At 37.1% G+C, this 25,037-nt stretch overlaps 2 protein-coding genes across 2 annotated transcripts in view; both read right to left on the bottom strand.

Moving 5' to 3' along the window:
- The window catches only part of SDAD1 (SDA1 domain containing 1), a 29,358-nt gene extending 15,926 nt beyond the window's left edge, over window positions 1–13,432 (bottom strand). Inside the window, exons 1-10 of the mRNA XM_084881793.1 lie at window positions 13,208–13,432; window positions 10,675–10,779; window positions 9,859–9,957; window positions 8,307–8,417; window positions 6,613–6,684; window positions 6,434–6,534; window positions 4,641–4,698; window positions 3,738–3,812; window positions 1,659–1,760; window positions 1,050–1,119 (exon numbers count right to left, since the gene is read on the bottom strand). Of these exons, the coding sequence (XP_084737919.1) occupies window positions 1,050–1,119; window positions 1,659–1,760; window positions 3,738–3,812; window positions 4,641–4,698; window positions 6,434–6,534; window positions 6,613–6,684; window positions 8,307–8,417; window positions 9,859–9,957; window positions 10,675–10,779; window positions 13,208–13,297 (883 nt within the window). The 5' untranslated portion in view covers window positions 13,298–13,432. The remainder of the gene's footprint in view (window positions 1–1,049; window positions 1,120–1,658; window positions 1,761–3,737; window positions 3,813–4,640; window positions 4,699–6,433; window positions 6,535–6,612; window positions 6,685–8,306; window positions 8,418–9,858; window positions 9,958–10,674; window positions 10,780–13,207) is intronic.
- Window positions 13,433–18,247: 4,815 nt separating this feature from the next.
- Window positions 18,248–25,037, bottom strand: CXCL9 (C-X-C motif chemokine ligand 9). Its single transcript, XM_084879469.1, has 4 exons — window positions 24,801–25,037; window positions 23,601–23,727; window positions 21,965–22,049; window positions 18,248–20,636 (listed from the first exon to the last, which is right to left on the bottom strand). The coding sequence occupies exons 1-4, from the start codon at window positions 24,862–24,864 to the stop codon at window positions 20,532–20,534; spliced, it is 381 nt and encodes a 126-aa protein (XP_084735595.1). The 5' UTR covers window positions 24,865–25,037; the 3' UTR covers window positions 18,248–20,531.

Below are 25,037 nucleotides of genomic sequence, written 5' to 3'. Positions count from 1 at the left end.
CTTCATAAATGCCCCAAGTTATGTCTTAAGGATGCTCAAGGTTTTTAGCATCAACATGCGGAGTGACTGTTTAATAGGCGCTCCATTTAACAGTTGTTCTTCAACTTCAGTTTCTCAACATGCAGTCCACAGACCACCAGCAGCTGGTCCACATGGTAATTTCTTAGAAATACAGAATCTCAGTTCCCAACCCACACCTACTGAATCAATCTGCACTTTAACAGGATTCCCAGGTGATTCTATATGCACCTTAAAGTTTGAGAAACACTGACCTAGAGGAGCAAACACTACTGTACAGAGCATTTAAAAGACCCAATGTCGCCCAGCTAGTGTGGTTCAGAGGTTGAGCATCAACCCATGAACCAGGAGATCTCGGTTTCATTCCTGGTCAGGGCATATGCCCAGGTTGCAGACTCAATCCCCAGTGTGGGGTGTATAGGAGGCAACCAATCAATGATTCTTTCTCATCATTGATGTTTCTGTCTCTCTCTCCTTCTCCCTTCCTCTATGAAATCAATACTAATTAAAATAAATAAATAAATAAATAAATAAATAAATAAATAAATAAAAGCCCCAATGTCCAACTGCACCTAATACCAACTAATCAGTCTCTGGGGATAACAGGATCCACGCACCAGTATAGTTTACAAGTTCTCTAAGTGAGGCCAATTTGCATTCCAGTTTGAGAACTGGTGTTATCTAGAATATGGTTTCTCCAACTTTTGATTTAAACAAGTCAGTTTTTTGTTTTTTGTTTTTTTTAAAGGACAAAAGGTTGTCAATTTTTCATTTGGTCAAGCACAATGTCTGTCCTACCATTATTGTGTTAAAATAAAAATTTCAGAGAGAGCTGTTCTTCCACGTTTTTCTTATTTTGCTATGACTGAGAATCACTATTTCAGAACATAAACTAGTAACAGCTACCACCAACTAGTGACAACTATGTATTTACTGATTGTCGAGTAAGCCCCAGGGATCTTATATTCCCTAGTAATTCTGAAGGTAGAAACTAACTAGGCAGAGATCAGGCCAAGTTATAATTATAGTACCTTGAGGATCATGAATCAAGTGAATAGCTGAAAAGTTAAACACCTCTGGTTTCTTCTTCTTCTTCTGTTTCTGAAACAAAGGGAGAGGAAAAGCAGTTACCTTCTGAATTACAGGAATGAGGCCCTTGGGGTTAAAGATGTGCTAATGTGCTAAAAGTTGTCATCAAGTCCACCATACTGTTTAAGAAAAGACAAAATCTTTCATAAAAAGAGCATAGATAGTTTTTGTCTTTTAAGATTCACCAGTAAAACTTAAAGGAATTTGGCAATACAAAAATTAACCAGGTAAGGGCCAAATTAATGATTTTCAGAATAATCATTATAAAATATAAAATGTACTCTTCTGAGATGATATGCCTACCAAAGATATCCTAATACAGGTCATCTCAATCAGAACAAGTGAAAAGTAAATTTCATCTAATTTATTCAAGTCACAGATTTTGCTAGAGCTGAAAATGAAATTCATCCCAAAATTAGTGCTTAAAAACTCATTACACATTTCTAAGTCTTTCAGAAATGTGCTTTATTTCAAATTTTTAAAAACTTTTGCTAAAAACCTTTTCTGCATTCTAATGATTCCTACCCTCATTTCCCAGGTACAGTTCTCACCTTGAGCACTTTCATAGCCTTTTCCAACTTTTTCTTGTTTTTGGAGCTTTTCTTCCCTGTGGCATATTGCACTAGCAGGTCTCTTGCTGTTGGTCCTTCATCCTAAAAAACAAACAAACCTACTTTGTAAAACTGTAAATAAGGAAAGTCTGCATTGAAGGTAAGAGTTAATCCTTTCAACCACTTCTTTGTACTTATACTCTTTGAACACAGCCATTAAAAATGAACAGGATTTCTAAAATTCAATAAAAAATATTTTCCCATGTGCACAAATAGGCATAAACAAAGATTTTGACTGCAGCAATGATTTTTACCTTTGTATTTTCATTTTTTAAAAATATCAATGTTTTAAAAATTTATCTTTATTGTTGAAAGTATTTCAGATGTCCCTCTTGTTCCCCCATTGACCTCCTCCACCGGGTACCTCTCCCCGGCCCAGACTTCATCACACTATTGTCTGTGTCCATAGGTTATGCATATAAATTTTGTGGTTAATCTCTCTCCACCCATCCCTGCTTTCCCTTTGAGATTCATCAGTCTGTTCCATGCTTCTATGTCTCTGGACCTTTTTTGTTCATCAGTTTATTTTGTTCATTAGATTCCACATACGAGTGAGATCATGTGATACTTGTCTTTCTTTAGCTTATTTTACTTAGCATAATACTCTCCAGGTCCCTCTAGGCTAGGGGTGTCGAACTCAATCAGAGAAGGGGCCAAAATCTAAAATCCAGCTTAAATCGCGGGCCGAATGGTTTACTGAACAGTCATAAACTGATAATGTCATAAACTGACAGCGGAGTGCAGTGATGACAGCGCGGTGCGGGCCACATTGCAAGGCCTGGCGGGCTGGATTTGGCCTGCGGGCCTTGTGTTTGACACATGTGCTCTATGCTGTCTCAAAGCATAAGAGATCCTTCTTTTTTAATTTTCCTTTTAATTTTTATTGAAGTATAATATATTGACAGACTGCAACTTTGCTCTAATTTGAAAAAAAAAAGAACTGTAAACAAATATTTATGAACAGGAAAATGTTTAAACTATAATATATTCATATTCAGAAATATGATGTGGAGGTTAAAAGCATATGGGAGAGCCCTGACCAGTTGGCTCGGTAGATAGAGTGTCAGCCTGTGGACTGAAAGGTCCTAGGTTCGATTCCCATCAAGGGCATGTACCTTGGTTGCGGGCACATCCCAGTAGGGGGTGTGCAGGAGGCAGCTGATGGATGTTTCTAACTATCTCTCTCCTTTCCTCTCTGTAAAAAATCAATATAATATATTTTTTGGGGAAAAAAGAAAAGGAAAAAAAAAAGTATATGGCAGAGAGAACAAAATACAAACAGAGGAATGGACACAGGGAACAAATTGACAAAGGCCAGAGAAGAAGAAGGTGGAGATGGAGGTGGGGAGGACTGGAAAGGTGAAGAGATCAGCCAAAGAACATATATCCATAACCTTCCCTTCTTCCTTCCTTCCTTCCCTCCTCCTGCGTCATCCCCTGGTGGTCAGCACACATCATATCGAGCAGTCAAATTCCCAGTAGGTAGAACTCCCAAAGGGACAATTTGCATATTAGCTTTTAATTATATAGTATTCCAGTATTCTTATAAAAATGCTAAAATGGGAAGGGAAATTTTTCCTCCTTTTAAGTTTAATTAAAAGTACTTTTTAATTAATAAAATTTCATAACATCATATATCTTGATTTTTCCTTTTAAAGATACCACAATATTACTCCTCTCCATTCCCCCACTTTGAACTCCTATGATGATGTTAATGCTCACCTCAAAAATGTGTTAGCACAATTTTCATTCTAAGTTTATATAGTGAGGTATAGTAACTGCTTTAGAATAACAAGGCTGAATGAATCTAAGTTTTATTAGTTACTTAATCAATCTTACTAAAGTTAAGTGACAAATTCTAAACTATAAAATCTCCACATGGCCGAACTCAATAAAGGATAAAGGTAATATGTAAATTCCTTTCTAATGTAAGCAGTCATAGATTTTACCATTTTTCCTGAGAGCAATAATGAAATCTCATAAACTGTAAAATTCAGAAGTATCTACGGTTAAACTAACCTCTGATTCTGAATCACTGTCCTGTTTTTCCTCTTCATCTTTCCCAAGGAAGAATGTTAAAGCAGCAACTAATATCTAAAGACCAATCAGAATAAAAATTACTCCTTCCACCTTACAACAAAGAATAAATACTTCTGTCTACTCTTTATATAAGTGTACACAAAAGGATCTAAAGAAAAAATTAAAAATAATGGGATTTGGGCTCATTTTCTCAATTAAAATATAATGCTTTTATAACATTACTTGTCCTAAAAATACATATAATTTTTAAAATCTTAGATAAAAACATTTAGGCTCTACATAGTTATCCTTCAAGTAGCCTGCCAAGAATTTCCATGCCATGGCTGGGTAGCTCAATTTGTTAGAGCCTCATCCTGATACATAACAGTTGTGGGTTTGATTCTTGCATACCAATGAATGCATAAATAAGTGGAACAACAAATCAATGTTTCTCTCCCTAAAAAAAATTTCTATTTTCCCCCCTACAAAAAAGTGACATTACAATCCTTTTAATAGAAAGTCAAACATATCCTTAAATATCTTTCAGCTGTGTCTGAGTCCAATAAAACAGTCAACAATTATCAGAAAAACATAAAATCAACACTATTGTTTAATACATAGCATTTTAAAATACTCATGATATGTAGAATTGTGCACCTGAAACCATTATAATTAACCAGTATCATCCCAATAAATTCAATAAAAAGGGGGGGAGGGGGACCTTCACAATTTTGTTTGACTCCTCTAAAGGACAGCTTGATGAACCAGAAAATGGCGTATACACAGAACACCAGTAAAATAAACTACAGACTCCCTCTTCCTCAGATACCATTCTCTGTCACTCTCTGTGGAGAAGCAGACCACGCACAGACAGTGCCTTCACACAGCCATGCAGGTGCTCACCTTGGTGACCTTAGAGAAACACGCAGTTGTTATCACGTTAACAGTTTTGGCATCATTCCTAGGGGAAGGCAAATGAATGTTATAAAGTAAGTTTTCATTCTGTTGTATTTGACAGCACAGACAATGGCACAACATAAGTAATGTAATAAATATTTCTGACATGTTAGAATTCATAGCTATAATAATTTTAAAAAGTCATAAGTTGCTGTTCAACCACAGTTTGATTACTTAATTTAATACTAATTAAATTTAAGCTCAGTCTTACTTCAGAAAATTAGCAGTCAATAAGATGAATTGATGGCCCTGGCTGGGTTTCTCAGTTGGTTAGAGCGTCATCCTGATATACTAAGATTGCGAGTTTGATCCCTGGGCATCAAGCATGTCAAACTCGTGGCCCACGGGCCACATACAGCCCACAATGCATATTTTTGCAGCCCAGCCAATATAACGATATGTAAGAAATGTTTAATAAAAATTTTGTTTTTATTAAACGTTTTAAAAAACTTAATTTTTACAATATCCTGTCATGCATAGTTATTAATAACAAACTACAACATTCACTAATGACGGATTACTATAATCGCATTGCATTCATTTCCCTTATGCGCCTTATGCACAGACGCACTATTTTTCTCCACTAATACTAGCAGCGAATATTTTAGCAGACAACTGCCACGTCATTATTCTTGGACTGACTTGATTGGTGTGCACAACAAGGAAATATTTCGCTTTCGGAGAACAAGAAAAATAGGTTTAATTGCATTATGTTTATTAATTTGTATAGTTACTCAATGTCTGATTACTGTTCAAGAAAAAAGATTAACTTTTATTAAAATATTTTATTATTTTATGTTAATGATTACTCATTTCAGCTCTTTGTATTTAGCATATCTCTATTGAAATCAACCTACATTTCTATGAAAATTGAAGCTTTAGTTTTTTTGCAGCCCACATAAACTTAAACCTTGTTTACTTGGCCCGTGTTAGCCTTTGAGTTTGACATAAGAATCAACTAGTGAAAGCATAAAAAGTGGAACAACAAATCAATGTTTCTCTCTCTTCCCATTCCTCTCTAAAAAGATGCCCTTAGGAAAATTTTAATGATAGGAGCCTATTTGAAGAGAAGTGAAACAAATAAAATCTATTAATATAGCAACATTCTAACAGTAAAAATTCATGCTAAAGACAGGAGGAATTATAAATTATTAACAGTGATTGTCTCTGGGTGGTGAGACTATCAATAGTATTTTAAAAAGACTTTTCTGGCTTCTTCAAATTTTCTGTTGCAATGAATATTACTACTTTTATAGTAAGAAAGTAAGTAAATAAATAAATAAATAAATAAACAAGAAAAGCAAAAGACATGAGTTGGAGGCACTATACCAACAAACCAAAGTTCATAAAACATTACCTTTTACAAAAATAGGATAAATTGACTTGAAAATTGCCAGAGTGGCAAAGTAGAAAGAGCACAGATTTCAGAGTCAATACAGAGCTGGGCTTGAATTTTAGCTCTTCCCTTTATTAGTCACTAAACTTAAACTCTATGAACTTTAGTGCCAATACCTATCAAATGTGAATAATTCCAAATAAGCTGCATTACTTTGTTCTGAAGGGAGAACAATGTAATATAAAGTGTATGTACTCAACAAATGGTAACTGGTGTTGCTGCTTCTGCATTTTCACTTCCATTCTTACTCAAGATCAAGAAAAATAATTGTGCATGTGCTCTGTAGTACAATAATTACAAATAAACCAAAGATTCTATTTCTAAAGAGACAAATATATATTACCAGATGTTTCTTCTATAGAGTTCAATCATCACATCCAAGGATATCTTAGCTGCAGTAGCATTGCTGTCTCTTAGCATGGTGTACATGAAATTTTGCAACACCTAAAGAAAAAGAGGAGAAAGAAGCCTTAATACCCTGATGGAACAATGCTGCAACATGGAAAACAAAAGGGTACTTACTACATTCACTTTATTGTTCTTATGTTTTGCATTTATATTCTTGATATCAGTCACAATGTGCGTGTATAAAGTCTGAGGAAAAGAAACAAAAACATATATACATATATTAACCAACATTTCAAACTTTGCTTAATTTGGAAAAAAGTACAAATGTACAAGAGGATTTAATATTATCTACTTTACATTTTATCACAAAAAGACCAAAAACAAAATAAAAAGCAGCAGCTAAAATGCAAAAGGAAAACTGCCCTAAAAAGGTTAATCATGGAGTTACCAAATAACCCAATAATTCCATACTTAAATAGTCAAAAAATGAAAACAACCCAAATGTCCAATAACCTATTAATGTGGTATAATCATACAATGAAATAGTATTTGGCAACAAAAAAGAAATACTGATATATGCTACAACACGGATAAACCTTGAAAACTTTATGCTAAGAAGCCAGACACAAAAAACTATATACTACATGAGTCCATTTATATGGAATATCTAGAGCACATGTGTCAAACACAAGGCCCGCGGGCCAAATCCAGCCTGCCAGGCCTTGCAATGTGGCCCGCACCGCGCTGTCATCACTGCACTCCGCTGTCAGTTTATGACATTGTCAGTTTATGACTGTTCAGTAAACCATTTGGCCCGCGATTTAGGTTGGATTTTAGATTTTGGCCCCTTCTCTGATTGAGTTCGACACCCCTAATCTAGAGTAAGCAAATTTATAAAGACCAAAAATAGGTGGGTGGTTGCCAAGGGATTGGGAGAGATGGGGGGATGGAGAATGATTGCTAATGGGAATGGGATTTCTTTTGAGGGTGGTAAAAATGTTCTAAAATTGGCTGTTGTGATACTTGCAAACTCTGTGAATATACTAAAAACCACTGAATTGTACATTTAAGTGGATAAACTGTGTATGAATTATATCTCCATATATTGCTATTTTACAAAAAGAAAAGTTGCTCCATTTTCTGAGCTCCTAACTCCATGCAAGGTCATATTGGCAATACATGTTTCATTGGTGCCCAAAAGATGTTTCTATAAATAACTTTTATCCCACAAGTTAGACCAAGAAATACAAGTGGTAAAATCAAATGGTGGCAGTCTCTAAACACTTTGAAAATGTGAACTTAAATTTTTCTTGCTTAAATGTTTTTTATATAAGTAAAATCAGCTTCTGATCTTACTTATATAAGCAAATTCAAGTCACAGGAAGACAGTAATAACAAGAAAGTTAGTTTCTTGGGGGCTGAGGTTGGGGTAGTTATAGCTATGAGTGTCCAGTCCATGCTCTGATTTAGTTAGTCAGTATAGTGCAGCGAAAAGGACTTGGGTTCTGGAGCCAGACTGCCTGGGCTTATATTCCTGCCCCACCACTCAGAATATGTGTGACTCTGGGCATGTTACTCCACCTGAGCCTTTTCATCTGCAAAATACTACTACTACTACTAAATCCCTATCATTAAATGAGTAAACAAATATCTAAAAGCTCTGAGAATGGTACCTGGCAAAAAGTAAGCATTTAATAAATATTTAATTATTACTACCATATTGCATGCAAAAAAATGGTCGATTTTTTTCCTATTAAAATTATTCTTAACTATATCCAATAATGTGAAGCATCAAGACTTCACTCTACAAGTTTTATGTTACTGCAAGGGAAAATGAGATATATGAAAAAAGCAATTTTTCTCTTTACCTTTCGCAGAAGCTTATCATGGCAACGCAGAAGTTCAAAGAAGAGTTCTAGTAAACTTGATGGATTGATGAGATTCTTATTTCTCAGCAAGATCAAAGCTTTGCAAAATGTCTCAGGAAGGAAAAGAAAATATATTATAAGATAATGATTAAGTTAAGAAAATGGAGCATGTATATCACAAAAGAGCCTATTAATCAGGCATCGGAACAGAGTCTCTGCCCTCATGGGCCTTACACACTGGGGAGTATAGAAAAGAGAGGACAGACAAGCAAGTAAGCACATAAACAGGAGTATCTCAGATAATAAATGTCACAAAGAAAGTAAAACAAGGTAATATAATTTATACATTATGGCTACTTTACACAGGGAGGTCAGCATCTGACAAAACCCCAGTAATCAATGAATCCACAAAGATAAGAAAGGTGGGTTAACAATAATAACATAACACACTAAACTGGAATAATCAATCTGAATCTGTGACCTTACAAGGCATTCTTTTTGAAGTATTGCTGGCACTACAACTAAATGTCTTTGGAAAGCTTATGTATACAATTTTAAAATGCCTAAGGTTGAGTTCCTTAAAAGTATAGCCTGACTCATCACAGCAGTTTGTTTAGAAGGGAAGTAAGGCAGCAAAATAAGGTAGAGAAAAGCTAAGCAAGGATGTGTCCCTGGCTGAGATTAGCTCTAGTCAGATCACAAGCCCTGGAGTACAAACTGCACCTTGAGGGACAGGGTCAGGGTTTTATACCACTGGGTTGGTCAGGTACCAGCTGTGAGCTGCAAGGCCAACCTCTCAGATACTAGGTCTCCCATTTAGCTGACAACAATGCTCCAGAGAACAGGCAGCTGAGGCCATTAGGTAGGGGAAATGGATGCACTGGCTTGGTAAAGGGGATCTTGGCCAGGACCCAATGTCAACCACTAGAGTAACAATATTTAAATGTTCAAACTGGCTATTTAATGAATAAATTTATTAAATCAAGCATTATACAAACCATAAGTTGAAATTAAAGTTCTTCAGGCATATGAGATTTGAATGACTAAAAGGAATAACCTATTTAAAAGAAAAGTACATCCTGGGAGGGTTAGCATGCTGTAAGATCAGAAAGAGGAGTATAACTGAAGAGACAATGAGGTTACAGACACACACACACATAAGCAGGAAGCAGATCTAAGAACTTACAGGCTTTGATAATACGTTTGAGTTTTATCTATAATAATAAAAGCATAATATGCTAATTAGTCTGGACGTCCTTCTGGATGTCCTTCCTTCCTTCCAAAGTCACAGCAGGTGGGGGCTGGGGCAGAGAACCCCCCCTCCCCCGGCCATGGTAGTGGTGGCAGTGACAGGCAGGGGTCGGGGCCAAAGCCCTTGTACAAATTTTATGCATCAGGCCTCTAGAAGCCATAGAAGTATTTTAAGGAAGGGGTGACACATTTTGTTATACAATTTAAAAGATGTTTAGCTGAGAGGCTATTTTCATTTACACACATATTATAAGAATACAAACAAAACAGCACAAGTTATCAATCCAAATACTGGCTCTACCATTCGAAGATCTGGATCCAAGACAGTGTGATTGTAGGAGAGAAGATCTTTCAACTCTTGAGGAAAGTTACTTAAATGTTCTGGGTAGCAGTGACCAATCTGTAACAAAACAAAGACTCTTCTGAAGTCTGTCTTTCTCTCCTATAATTCATATGCATATATTTTGAATTTTCTGCAAAATTCTGAAAAAGGGGAATAAAGACTATTTCATAGAGGTAGATGGTTCCAAATCATATATTTTTCTTCTACTTGTAAATTTCTCCGACTCCTTTCATATTTCCTCTTAGTCTATTAAAAAATATGTGTGACATGATTTAGAATCTGATTTTATAATGAATTTGAAGAAAACATATAGTCTGAACGTTTTGCTCTGGATGGGTCTGTGAAATCTTACAACTCGCCACACAGAGAAAATAAATTTACAAAGAGGGAAAACTGCCTGGCCAGGTTAGCTCAGTGGTTGAGCCTCGACCTATGAACCAGAACATCACCCTTCGATTTCCGGTCAGGGCAAATGCCCAGGTTGCAGGATTGATCCCAGTGTGGGGTGTGTGGGAAGCAGCTGATCAATGATTTTCTCTCATCATTGATATTTTTCTCTCTCTCCCTCAGCCCTTCCTCTGTGAAATCAATAAAAATATATATTTAATAAAGTAAAAAATTAAAAAAATAATTTAAAAAATTTTTTGCAGGGGAAAATTCTTTTAAATGAAGCTTTCATTCCTGAATGGAATGAGGTCAGGTATTACTGGAAAAATATCCTGCAAACTATGTATAATAACTGGTCTTTGTTTTACACAGAAATTATTTTCTTACCTGTGCCATAAACATCACCAGCTCTGCCAGTTCTTTGCTGGGTTTATTTGGTTGTAATCTGAAAATCTCCACATTGGATTTGTAGTGATTATATTGCTGTAGAAACTGTAGAAAAATAAAATTTAAGTTAGTTAGCTTTTATTATATGACTTGCTCAGTACAGAATGAAAAATTACACTTAAGTCTTTGATAGTGACATGGAGAAAATGTGGCAAAAGTATATAGAAACTCTTTCCTTACCTGCATTTTCAAAATAAGTGTTGAAAACTTTATGTACATCACAGGTAATCTAAAGATCCCTTTCTTTACCATTAGAAATTTAGGTGGTGTGGAATAAAGAGTGAAACCAAGAATCAAAAACTCAGGTTCTGGCCATATTCTGACATTTACTATCCAAATGACCCATATTACATTGTCTGACCCATATTACATTGTCTGCACATTTATATCAGCAGAAAAACACCATGTTAGAAAACGTAAATTATGTATTTCTTATGTGAAGCACTCCAGTCAAAATTCCCTCTTCTTTTAAATACCAATTAAGATTTTGCAGGTGCAGGGCTAGCTCAGTCGGTAGAGCATGAGACTCTTAAATACCAATTAAGATTTTATCCTGGAGTTATAGGTAGGATGTATTAACAGCCAAAAGCAATAGACACACAGAAATAATGATAATAGCTTCCATTTGTTCATCACTTGCTATATGCCAAACTCACTGTGCCCATTGTCTCATTTAATTATGTTTAATCCTAACAACAAACTAACAATGTTGAAACACCAGACATCAATTGGTTCCATGTATCTACTCTTAATCCATAGACCACAGCTTGGAGTGTGTGTGTGAAAGAGAGAGTGAGAGAGCAAGAGACAGACACTATGAGAATGAATATTTCTTAATACTGCAAGCCCTAAATGGTTAGTGCACTTCAAATCCACATATCCAATATATAAGCTGATATATTATATCTGTTTGAATGTCTACCAGATATTTCAAACTTAACATGGTTAAAAAAACATAACTCTTGATTCCCCAACAAAACTGGTAGGCCTTCAGCTTTCTCCAAGAATAGGACTTAGGATAGAGACCTGCATGCAGCCCCTACATGCTTCAAATAAGACCTTATCTCTCTTGACTCCCTACTGCCATTGACAAGAGTGAGAAGAGTACCCCAGAACTCAGTGTGCTTCTGGTCAGATCCTTATCCCACTTCTTTCCCAATCCCACCCAGCCCAGCCACCACTATCAAGGCATATTCATATACAATTTTACTTTCTTCATAATCCTTACTACTATAGGTCTGCCATCTAGAACGTAAGTCCAAGAGAAGAAGGGTCTCATATCTGTCTTATTTATCATTGTATCCCCAGTGCCTAGAATTATACTGACACACCGTAGGTATAATACCAGTGTGTGGATCTGCATATGCCTTCACCAACTAAGTGAAAGGGCAATTTTTCTGAAGAATTATATCTTTCTTACATATTAAAAAGGCTCAGTGATGAATGCTCCCAAGCAACACAATTGGTCAACAGCAGGGTCAGGATTAGTTAGTTCTTAAATACAGCACTGTACAGCTACAACTATTACTTCGTCAATAGTTGTGTATACAGCTTTACACATCTTAGCGTCTCACCTATTAATTTCTTGTATTTGTTTCTTATTCTTCATTTTCCTTGGAAAGGCTTTCTATATTGGTGACCTAAACCACTGAAACTGCTATTTGGTAAAAAAGCATTCAATTAAATATCTCTAAGTGAAAAGTTGGGGGAGGAGAAAAATGAAAAGGGCAAAAGATGAGTAATTGTGTTACATTGAACCAATCACAATCTAGTGAGGAAGCACAATGGCAGCAGATGCCTAGCAGATAGCTCATTAACGCCTGGCAGACAGCGGGCGCCTGAAGAACACATCTGCCAAATTAACATAGTATTAAAATCACCGCTTTCAACTTGTCGCTTCTCAGCCCAAATACCCTTAATGTTCAAAATGTGTATGAAACCAGTATACAAAGTCCCTCGCAATCTGAACCTAACCTTAATTTTTAACCTCATCTTTTTCCGAAGCAAATTCTGACATCCAGGGCATGGCAGCTTCTGAAACGACTGAATCCTGATTTAACAAACTATACTAAGCTCCTGTGTCCATCCCTTATACTCGAGAATGTCACCTCCTTCCCAACACAACCCACAACTCAACACAACAGAGCGCGGGCTCTCTTGGGGCAGACAGACGTAGCTTGAAAGCATCCAGAGAAATGACACATCAAGTGCTACCAGTTGATTCAAGTTAGGAGTTTCTGAAAAGGCAGAGAAACCTACAGGAAGTTGGAGGTTGGAAGCGCGCAATCTGTCTCTCTAAAGCAAAAGGAGGTGTTTAAAGGTCCGTGGCAGCGAGGGCTACAGAGCAGGTAGGAAAACCCGAAGGGACCACGAGCCTTAAGGCATGCCCCGTTCAGTAGCTCCCGCGGCCAGCCAGGGACCCCAACTGCAGGGCACGCCTCCCCAGCCCCACTCGTGCGCGGCGCACTCCCACCTCCTCCACGTAGGCCGGCGGGTCCCGCTTGATCAGGTTCTGCAACTGCGGCAGGTTGCTGGGCAGTTTGTTGTTGTTTCTGCTGGACATTGTGGCTGCTGACGAGCTCCGCGGCGGGCAGTTTTAAAGAAAAGAAAAGAAAAAAAAAACCTACAAGTGTCAATTACCACCCGTCCCAGATCCGGACGGGAAACGTGCTTCAGGGTAGGACCGGAAGTAGCACGTGGGGACGCACAGCCAGGAGCTAGACTACGGGAACCTCCGAGGGTCAAATTACTTCCGCCGCCTTACCGCTCTGCGGTCGCTTTTTACGACACAGGTATTCCTCGGCCAACCGCTGTTGCTATCAATCGTTTCTGAGACGTTATGAAATGCAGAGGTTTTTGGTTGTTTTTTTTTTTTTCTTCGCACACGTTAGTTTATTTCATTATCCCGATCCACTTTTGTGAAACAGATGAGGATTACTAGTTGGTTTGGTGTTTTAATCCCACAGCCTAAAGTTAGAAGCTAAAAATATCCATGGGGAGTAGATAGCACTATCTTATTTTTTTAAGGGGGTGAGGCGGGGATAAAAGAGCAACGGGAGGGGTAACTTAGGCCGGGGAGGGAGAGGGGGGCGGCCTCTGGTATAATTTTAATACTATTTTGTTTTGTTTGACGTTTCATCTCAATGTGACCCCAGTTAAGGGAAAAGGGTGTGGATTGGATAAAAAGTTGTATCTTGATTACTTTTAAAATGAAATTTTATTTGTACTGAAATGTCAACCACTGTTGGAACATTTGCAAGTACTCTTCAACCAGAGTTTTAAATTCAGATCCCAGTAATCCCAAGAGAATACATTTATATAATCTCACAGTGCAAAAATAAGTCTAGTGAATGAATGTATGAGATGGGGTTTTGTTAACACAACAATACATTTGATCACTCTATGCCAGGCACTGTTGCAAGCATTTCAAGTGTACTCACTCATTTAATCCTGAAACAGCCCAATAAAGAAGGTACTATATTTACCTTCACTTTAAAGATGAGGAAACAGTCTCAGACAAGTAGACTGCCCAAAGTCAGCTGGTGAGGAAGCTGGGATTTCAATCCAGGCAGTCATGACTGCAACTAGATAAGAACGAAACAAGTAGCCTGATAGCTGTCAGTTGGTAACAAATTTGGCATTAATAGATGGACAGCGGTGTTCCCCTGCTTAAAATAAGCAATTTTACAAAACACCAACTTCAGTCAAGGTCACTTGTGACTGAGCCAAAACCAAGAAACTAGAATGACATCTGAGCACACACAAAATCAAGAACGCTGTGCAAACCAGGATTAGTTTTTCAGTTGCATTTGGAGAATGGCTTCTATTTATGGATCATTGAATTGAGTATTGTGTAGTTAAAAATGTATGCAATCCATATTTTATTGGAAAACCCGTTCATAGATTTCATTTAAAATTCCTGTCAAAATTATAAGCTTATGTACCATGCATATTCATCGTTGAGTCACCAAAGTGTGACTTGTGAATAAAATACTCAGGCTATGTCACAGGCTTTTATTCACAATCCATATGTCAGGCACTAGGGTCAGTGCTAGAATACAAAAATAAATAAGGCATGGGGATTTGCCCTCAAGGAAGTCACAGATTAATAAGAGAGATGAATAGATAAATATACTTAAAGTGAATAAACGTGTTTTTATTTTATTTTAAAATGTTTTTTATTGATTTCAGAGAGGAAGAGAGATATAGAAACATCAATGAGAGAGAACGCTTCTTTTTAAAAATATTTTATTGAGTTTTTACAGAGAAGAAGAGAGAGATGGATAGAGAGTTAGAAACATTGGCCAGCTGTACCTTGCATATCCCCTACTGGGGATGAACCTGCAACCAAGGTACATGCCCCTGACCGGAATCGAATCCTGGACCTTTCAGTCCCCAGGCCGAAGCTCTACCCACTGAGCAAAACTGGTTTCAGCATAAATGTGTTTTTATAATAGCTCAGTGGAAGCAATAGAAAGGACAAGCACCCTAGAGAAATCAGAATGTTTCACCGTTTTTGGCAGTATTTGATTGAAATCCAGAAAGATGAGTTGTTCTGCAGGAGGGAAAGGAAGGCTTTCTAAATAAAATAGCCTGTATAAAGGTACAAGGTCTTGAAAAAGTCTATTGGATGTAAGGGATGGCCAGAAGTTTGGTACGACTGAAAGTTGGAAAGGGAGTGTGCAACCGAAAAGATGAGGAAAATGAGTTGGGTGAGGTTATGCTGTGCGGGTGATGAGAGGCTTTACATGCTAACCTAACGAGCCCATTTTACCCCAAAACACCATGAAAACAGGATCTTTTTTTTTTTTTATAGATGAAAAAAATCAAGACTGAGAGTGGCTAACTGAATACAGCCAGCCTCCCATACCCATGGGTTCCTTATCCTTGGATTCAACCAACTAAAGATGAAAAATACTTGGAAAAAATGTTGCATTGTTGTTGACATGTACTATGTAGCTAATTACATATGATGGTTGCATCTGTAGTTACATGTAGAGACTTTTTTCTTGTCATCATTCCCTAAGCAATGCTGAATAACATTTACACGGTGTTGGTTATTATGAAAACTAAAGAGATGATTTAAAGTATACAGGAGGATGTGTGTAGGTTCTATGCAAATACTATGTCATTTTACATAAGGGATTTGAATGCCTATAAATTTTGGTATCTGTGGAAGGTCCCATAACCAATCCCCTACAGATACCGAGGGACAACTGTATGTATTTAGAGTGATTAACTGAATATGCATTTTTAAAATTACAAATAGTGGTTATATTATGTGTAATGTGATGTACATATGTTTAATGTATATTAGCCAAATCAATGTCATACTCATTTATATATTTAGTCTTGAGTGGGCAAAGGAAATTTCCATCTTTTTCTGATCCACAAATAATTTTTAACCTGAAGTAAATTATTCTAGAAAAGAAAATATCCTTCACACCTTTGCACAGGAGACACTATTACAATTGTAAATTCTGAATTCAAATGGATTAAAAATTTCTTCATTGAAGGAGCACAGATTAGAGGGATTAATTGTTTATTGTCTGCCTTTCTGCGTTCTATTATGAGTTTAATGAGGATTTTGCTTTGTTCACTTCCTTATCCTCTGCATTTGGAGCAACTCATGGCAAATAATAGATAATCAGTTAATATTTGTTGAATGAACAATTTTTAGTCTTGAGCAATTCTTCAATTGTGTGACTTACTAAAGTAAGAAATTAAAATGTCTTAGATATCCACAATGGAAATTTACCTCAAAATCAGTACTTAACTAACATGTGAATTCTAGTTATGGTCTCTCTCACTAGAAACCAATGACATTGACTATGTTTAGAAAAGCCAGGAATGTGTCAGTACTTCTCTAATAAAAATATATTGTTTTAAAGAAATAACTGTAGCCACTGGAGGGAGCTCACGCTTTTCTTTTTAACAAGAAAATTACACCAATGTTACAATATGACCTCATACAAACTCATCAGGAAACTGGTACCAGGAGAAATTTTAGTTCTTTTCAAGGCTAGTTACAATACGGAAAGAGAACATATAATGTGTATAAATGCCCCCCTTTCTTTCTTTACTTGTAAATCATTCTTGCTTGCTTTTCTATTTCTAGAAAATATGGAAGTTGTGGTGAGATGTCCTCAAGGGTTCTACTTATTTTAGAAAACAAAAGTGGTGGGAATACCTGTCTCCTCTCCCATGAAATGTGATCCTGGTTATACTATCCTCAGGGACTTAAGATACAAAAGGGACAGCCTCTCCTCTGTTGTCTGCCCCCAGTCTGTGAGACCCACAGGGGTCACTGGGTGATTAGACTCTCACCTTCCAGCAGAGGAATGGAGCAGTGTGGGGACCACCTGGATACTATTTGGCATTGCATTTGATAGAGAATAAAGGAAGAGTGAAACCCATTTGGAGTCTTCGGATTTCCAACCAATTGTTAACAAAATAATTTAAGCCTAGAGAAGTGGCCTTTTCCCATCCTGGCAGTCCTAAACTAGTTCACATGGCAGTTATTTTAAAATAAACATACTTTGCCGAAACCAGTTTGGCTCAGTGGATAGAGCGTCGGCTTGGGGACTGAAGGGTCCCGGGTTCGATTCCGGTCAGGGGCATGTACCTTGGTTGCGAGCACATCCCCAGTAGGGGGTGTGCAGGAGGCAGCTGATCGATGATTCTCTCTCATCGATGTTTCTAACTCTCTATCCCTCTCTCTCTTCCTCTCTGTAAAAAAAGCAATAAAAAAATATATATTTTATTGATTTTGTACAGAGAAGAAGGAAGAGAGATAGAGTGTTAGAAACATCGATGAGAGAATCATCGATCAGCTGCCTCCTGCACACCCCCTACTGGGGATGTGCTCGCAACCAAGGTACATGCCCCTGACCGGAATCGAACCCGGGACCCTTCAGTCCCCAAGCCGACGCTCTATCCATTGAGCCAAACCGGTCTCGGCAATAAAATATATTTTAAAAAAATAAAATAAAATAAGCATACTTAAAGGAGTACAGGGAGCATCATTATAAAAGGTGGGTATCAGGTATCTATTAACCAAAAGCTATGGTGTACTGGACGGACCATGAAAGGGAATGATGTTTGGGGAGAAAGCTTAGAGAAACATTAGAGATCATAATCTCTCATTCCTTAGTTTGCAGGTGAAGAAATTGCTACTCAGAGCGGTCATAAGACTTGTCAGTGCTACCATAGCTACTTATGACTTTATAATATTTAAAAACATGTACTTTCAGAATATGTAAAAGGGGACTTCTTTTGTTTCCTCGGTGTCTATCTCATTGGGATAGGATTGTCCTTCAAATTAGGAAATAAATTTCATTTCACATAACTCTCATAAGTCAATGTTGTTATAAGGCATTGTTGTCACATTTTCCATAGAAGTTTTCTTTTCTGTCCCCACAGAGACCTTTAAAGGGCTTCCATTCTTTACCTCCATTATACTTTATCTGAGATGAGAGCAAATAAAGACATTAAAAAAATCAAGACTAGTTTTCTGATTAATGGTCCATTTATTGATGCCATCTTTTAACAAAGAAATTATTTCAGAGTACAAGGTATATATGCCAGTACTGCTTTGAACTTAATTATTTGCTTATAGAGTATACATATATATGTAAATGATTAATAGCATGCACTTATGTGTTATAAAATGCTGTTCCTGGTTATTAGTTATACACTACACTTTACCTGTGAGTTGTGTAGTGAATGGTTCACAAACTCTCCAATTAGGGAACATTTAGATTTTTCAAGGATGTACCTGGAAGGAGCTAGAGTTTCATGATTAGATCAGACATGGCTTGGGTGGGATCACCACTGGACAGCACCGAAAATCACCTGTCGGGTAAGGAGTAACAAAATTTGGGAAAGAAGGCATTTGTTTAAGTTCTGGCAAAAGACATCCTGTCCTACACAATTCACCAAACCTCCTCTGTAAGAGTTTCCACGCCCTGCGGAGGCTACGTGAGTGCCAGCCTTGTCTCCACTAACAGAATTTGCTGCTCCCTCCAGCTCTTGGTATCTTAACATCACCTTTCTTCAGGAGACCTGGTGGAATAATCAGTAATCACAATATTTTACCAATTCTGAGAAAAGTTTAATGACAAGAACATTCACATTTCCCTAAAATGAGTTTTCAAGAGGATGTTGGCTGCTTTCCTGTCATATCATAGAAAACCGAGGCTTGTCAAGAAATTATACTGAAGAACTTTTTGTATGGGGTGGCGAAGGATTGGACACTGATTGATTTCTAAAGCTCCTTGTAAGATTCCCATTGTAAGATTCTGTGATTCTAGGTACCCTGTATATTTTAGTACTTTCTTCCATAAATGTTTAAACTTCCATAAATGTTTAAACATTTCCGTCTTATCTGCTCAAGAGGCTAAGTTAACATCCTGTCATAATAAGACAAGGATGTTGCATCACCCTGGGTGCTTTCAGGGATAATGGACTGAAGATAATGAGATTACCAGGGTTATTCAATATTGAGTCTGGCTATAGATAGCCAGCTCCTGCTCTGAGGGGATGGCCTAGTTGCCCTCCTACCTGTAACAACTGCAATAAGAAAGTACTCAAGCCAAAACCGGTTTTGCTCAGTGGATAGAGCGTCGGCCTGCAGGCTGAAAGGTCCCGGGTTCGATTCCAGTCAGGGGCATGTACCTTGGTTGTGGGCACATCCCCCGTGGGGGGTTTGCAGGAGGCAGCTGGTCAATGTTTCTCTCTCATCGATGTTTCTAGCTCTCTATCTGTAAAAAAACAATAAAAATATATTTTTTAAAAAAGAAAGTACTCAAAATCTAGTCCCACAGTATATGAGGCACGGTGGCAGATTCAGGGAAATAAACTTGGCCCCCTGCCCTCAAGGAGCTGGAGAGATAGAATAAACACACACAAAAATTAGAAAATAATTAAGTGCTCACCTGTGTGGTGTGGAGCACAAATGAAATAGGGTTTTAAGATAATTGGAGTGTCCAGAAGGTTTTATTTAAGAGGCAGGATTGAACTGAATCCTGGGCAAAGTGAAGATGAGTGGGGTGTTGGGGAAATAATGAGAAGGGAGTAGACCCAGGTCAGCAAGACCATGGCCTGCACAGTAGAGCAGGCAGGCACTGTGGTAGGACAGTGAGGAACTGGCTTGACTGAGGCAAAGGGGAACAACAGAAACAAAGTGGTCAGCCTGGGCAGTCACATGGCCTCAGCAGTGAGACAGAAGGTCCTGAAAGCTAAGTGCTAGTGTTCTCCAGTGGTGGTTCCCAGAAGCAACCAGCTTTTACCTCTCAGATGCATTGCATGGGAGGCCTGTAGGCGGATTCAAATACAGATGCTGCTGGCCGTGGCAGCTTAGTGAGATCCAGCTCAATTCCAAACTGCTTGGCTTTACCAGCAAGCTGACAAGCTGGCACTTGCTGACATGTGCCTGAGAATACGCTCTGAAAACTGCAGGCGTCTTGGAAGCCTAAGGCTGCTCTCCCAGGCAGCTATTGTGTGTGAGATGTGATTGCATGGACATTTGTCCACATGTGGGTGTTACTAAGATCCTGCACGTAAGCATGATGATGTTCAGCTGGCTGTAGGTGGAAGAATAAAGACAAACTATAGCCTCTAACAATTCTTAACATTTGGATTTTAAAAGCCACGTTTTAGCTTCAATTACAATTTCATAATGATGCTTTATAATTTCTAGTCAGATTAACAAGCTTATGGATTAAGGTGCTGGAATTATTTCAGTATAATTAAAAAGAATCTTTTAAACAGAAAATATTTGTCAGTAAAGTGGTCGATTATATAGTCTTCTTTTGATGAGGACGTTGAGATCGTTTAGCTTTTTTAATTCCCTGCTTTTTTGATGTTTTTTTCCCTTTCTTTTGCTTCTTCTTTTGGCTGACCTGCAAAGAGAGGAGGGGAAAGGACATTGTTTCTTCATCTTACCACATTCCCTTTCTTATATTATAATCGAACTCTCTAGACCACATGTGTCAAACACAAGGCCCTCGGGCCAAATCCAGCCCGCCAGGCCTTGCAATGTGGCCCGCACCGCGCTGTCATCACTGCACTCTGCTGTCAGTTTATGACATTGTCAGTTTATGACTGTTCAGTAAACCATTCGGCCTGCGATTTAGGCTGGATTTTAGATTTTGGCCCCTTCTCTGATTGAGTTCGACACCCCTACTCTAGACTATGGTCCTTCTTCATCCTCAAAACAGGTTTAAAGTGCTTTACTCTCAGAGGGGCTCCTTTCACTTCTTTCTACTTCACCCACTTTGAGGAGGAGGCAATAGCCTTCTCATCGGTCTCCTCTTGTCCATTCTCCTGGCTCATTACTACCCTCACTCCAACCATGCTTATGACTTAACTGTCGCAAGTACAACTTTCTGAGGTTGGTACTGTTATCAATTACTTTTTACCTATGGGAAGACTGAGGCTCAGAGAGTGTAACTTGCCCAAAGTTGCATAGCTAGTATGTGGCAGAACCACTAGTCTATCAGACTCCAAAAGCCACACTCCCAACTACATATCTGTGTCCCTCTTTAGACATAACGCCTCAGCATGTCATCCAGGACTCTTCCCACTCTGTCCTGGTCTATGCTTTTACCTCAATCCCTTAATTCCCTCCATACAAACTCCATCCACATTACCAAAGGCTCCCTGGACACAGCAAGCTCTCTCATGATTCTACCTTTCATGATGTCCTTGTCCTCCTGGTGAACTACTTATCCTTCAAGACCTAAATCAAATGTCACCTGATATGAAAAGTCTTCCTTAATAGTTTCTCCCTGCCCCTCCCTTCAGCAAAATTACTTACTCCTTCTTCTATAATCTTCAAGATTCTTGTACATATTTTAATTTAATATTTGGAATTGTACTTTAATTTATTGTTAGAATATTGCTATAGTAGGACGGTACTATATCTTATTACCTTTCTATTTTCAGTGTCTACTATTCAGTTAAATACATATTCATTGTGTTAAATAAGAAAGATAAGCTCCCTGTGCTCATGGAACCCACATTCTAGTGGTGTGATAGACAGGTGCTACTCTATGCAGGAATATAACTATATGCCAAAGTGAGGACATCATTCTAGTAACAAAACAGGAATACAGAAATATGAATTTTTAAAAATGTACCTTTAAATACCTTTAAAGGAACTACAGAGATTATTTGTCTTCCAAAGTTAATTTCTAGGAAAAAAAATTTGTTCCTTCTTTTCACTAACCTGTTTCTCCCACTCTTTCATCAATTTTTTCACATTTGTTGAATCTGGGTTCAGACATATTTCAGTCCCATTCTTCATTATAGCACTGCCAAAGTAATAGCAACAAGATTTTAACTTTTTAAAAAAATATTTAACTTTTAATAATTTAAATGCTTCCTCTTATCCTCAGAATTCAATTCCCCAATTAGAGTGTACTTGTGTCAACATTATAAGCATCTGAGAATCCCAGTCTTTTTTCCTGCCTTTTCATTTTCATTTGATTTGATTTTATATTTTTATTGATTTCAGAGAAGAATGGAGGAGAGAGAGGTAGAAACATCAATGATGAGAGAGACTCATTGATCAGCTGCCTCTTGCATGCCCCACACTGAAGATCGAGCCAGCAACCTGGGCATGTGCCCTTGAACTTTCAGTCTGCAGGCCAATGCTCTATCCACTGAGCCAAGCCGGCTAGGGCAGCCATTTCATTTTCTAATCAAACAAGGGCCTTAGAGAAATCTCTAGGATAGCACATAACCATAAATTTAAAAAATCCCACAGCTATATGCAATGAAAGAAACATATCTAAAAATGATACTGATTATTTTGTCCTGAAACTACCTATTTAAACTTAACGGAAGAAGCAAAATAGAAAAGTTATCAATATACCAACATTTTTTTTTTTTTAAGAAACAATGAAAATCAGCATGAATTTTGCCAAATTTTCTAATGAAACTACTTAAAACATAATGAAATGTTATCCTAAAATAAGATTAACAGACTGGTTGAATTTCGTTAAATTACAGCATACACTCCTTGAATAATTCAAAGATTTTTTCCTTTAATTTATCAATATAATCTGAGAATAAGAGCAACTAATCTATATATTATTCTCAATTTAGGTTTCAAAAGACTTAAGTGTATACATGTACTTTAACTTAGCAATTCTAATTTCTAGAAAGGTATTATTATCTAGTAGGAAAGAATTCAAGACACAATATTGCCATAATAAGAGTTTTATTTCAATAGGAAAAAATAGAAATTAGCCTACAATTAGCATTGGTCATACAGATTATGGTACATGCATACGATGAAATATAATTTGACCATTAAAAATGACATGATCAGAAAAAGATGATATTATGACAGAAATGTACTGACATGAAGAAATGTTCATGATACAGTACTAATGAAAAACAGTATGTAGGGTATGATTTTATTTTTGTGTGCATATACTGTATATTGTATTTATAAATATAGGTATATATTTTTTGTGTTTATATATGTACACACAAAGCAAATGAGAGAGATCTGGAATACCACATACCAAGAGATTAACAGCATTTGTCACTGTATTATAAATGATATTGATTTTTTTTCTTTTGGGTTATTTGCATTAAACATTTTTTCCAATGAACATATATTACTTTTGTGATATGTCTTGTTCCTAACCCACACCAGAAATTACTTGTTGGTTGTTGTTGTTGTTTTTTTTTTTTTTTTTTTTTTTTTGTTTTTTTTTTTTAGAAAAGCAAGAAGTAGGCAAGATTTGCAAAGGAGCAGCAATCTAAATTTTAAGTGTCTGAGGGTAATAATCACACTAAATTTAATGTTCCTGCCAATAGAATGCATGCATGTTGGATGAGGTTTTACTTACATGATTTCAGTTTTCTCACAAGAAGGACCAGGGGAAAACTGTTTAAAGGTCTTTAAGGATTTAAGGTGGATCATTTGTTGGTTGGTGTTGATGCACAAACAGCGTCCTTTCTTCATTATTGGGACTCCTAAGAGAAAGGGAATGGATAGCACACACCGGTTTAGGGCAATGTCTCAATTTAGGTGTCCCATCAAAACGATACATTTGACTTAATCATGGTTATTACTATCATTTCCTGAGTTTCCAATAATCATTACCACAAACTTTGAAGTAGGTATCACTTTCATTTTATAGAAAAGAAGCTCAAGTTCAAAGAAGTAAAGAGCAAAGTCATTCAGCTTTTAGGGGGCAAGGAAAGAGTTTGAATCTAAAGGCATTGCTCTTAACTATCATATCCTACAACCTCAGGAAAAAAGATTTTCACAATACTTAATAAATTCTTATTGCACCCCAGACACATGGATAACTAATTCATAGGTGCACAGTTTCCTAAGCAATTTCCAAAGCCGTTTTATTACATGACCTTGCAGTTGGTTTTGGTTTGGACAGAAAGCTCTACATATAATAACCAGTTACCACTACCAACCTCATCCTCCCCACTGCCTTGCTTTTCAATAGTGCTTTAAACTTTTGGAAATTCTTTAAAATACACTATCTTCATTCTTAATTCTTTCATTTATACAACATATATATTTACTTAGTGCTTACTATATGCCATACATCATGAGGTAGATAGAAAAATCATAACTATAAAATATCCATTTTTCAGTGGAGGTAACTGAAGTCTAGAAAAGCTCACTAATTTGCTTAAGGTAACAAAGGCCAATAGTAAACAAGTTAAGAACAATGTCTCTGATTATTGGTTCTTTAATTAATTAAGCACAGAAATACTTGTCAAGAAACAATATGAGGGTAACAAAACTAACTTGAGAGTCTTTAATCTCATTATCTACACTTCAATAAACATTTATTGAACATTTACAACATGCCAGGAATTCAAACACCAAGACTGAGAAGACTTTTTTGATTTGGCAAGTCTAAGATAGGAACTTTGGATAATTAACCACATCAAAGAGCTTTTATGAGTGACTCATATCACTTTCTGATGCATGCAATCACCTCTACTGGGCAATTCAAGAGGCTTTCATAGCAATTTACATCTCTGAATTTATTAACCTAATGTGACTCAGAACCCCTTACCTTGAACTCCAATCAGAGTCAGGAAGATGATACCCAAAAGGAGAGAAACACCACTTTGCTTCATAGCAGTAGAATGGAATTCTACCCAGTCACTCCTCTGTTAGAATTCAAGCCTGGGAAATTCTTTAGAAAACATGCTATTGATAATTATATTTATATAGGAAAACATTTTCCCTCTGAAACTCTGATTGGCTAGTATTCTTAGCTGATCTAGCTAAACTGACCACAAACAATTGT

Source organism: Pipistrellus hanaki, assembly GCF_964339955.1.
Source record: "Pipistrellus hanaki genome assembly, chromosome: 1".
Lineage (NCBI taxonomy): Eukaryota > Metazoa > Chordata > Mammalia > Chiroptera > Vespertilionidae > Pipistrellus > Pipistrellus hanaki.
Note: the sequence above shows the minus strand (reverse complement) of the source record. Positions and strands in the feature narration are given on the sequence as shown.

What these genes read in the sequence shown, in the direction of transcription:
- CXCL9 (XM_084879469.1), bottom strand. Translation starts at nt 24,864, where the DNA reads ATGAAGCAAAGTGGTGTTTCTCTCCTTTTGGGTATCATCTTCCTGACT. An exon ending in GACTCTGATTGGAGTTCAAG is followed by an intron (nt 23,728 to 24,800) that starts GTAAGGGGTTCT and finishes CCTTTCTCTTAG; the next exon opens with GAGTCCCAATAATGAAGAAA. An exon ending in TGTGAGAAAACTGAAATCAT is followed by an intron (nt 22,050 to 23,600) that starts GTAAGTAAAACC and finishes TTACTTTGGCAG; the next exon opens with TGCTATAATGAAGAATGGGA.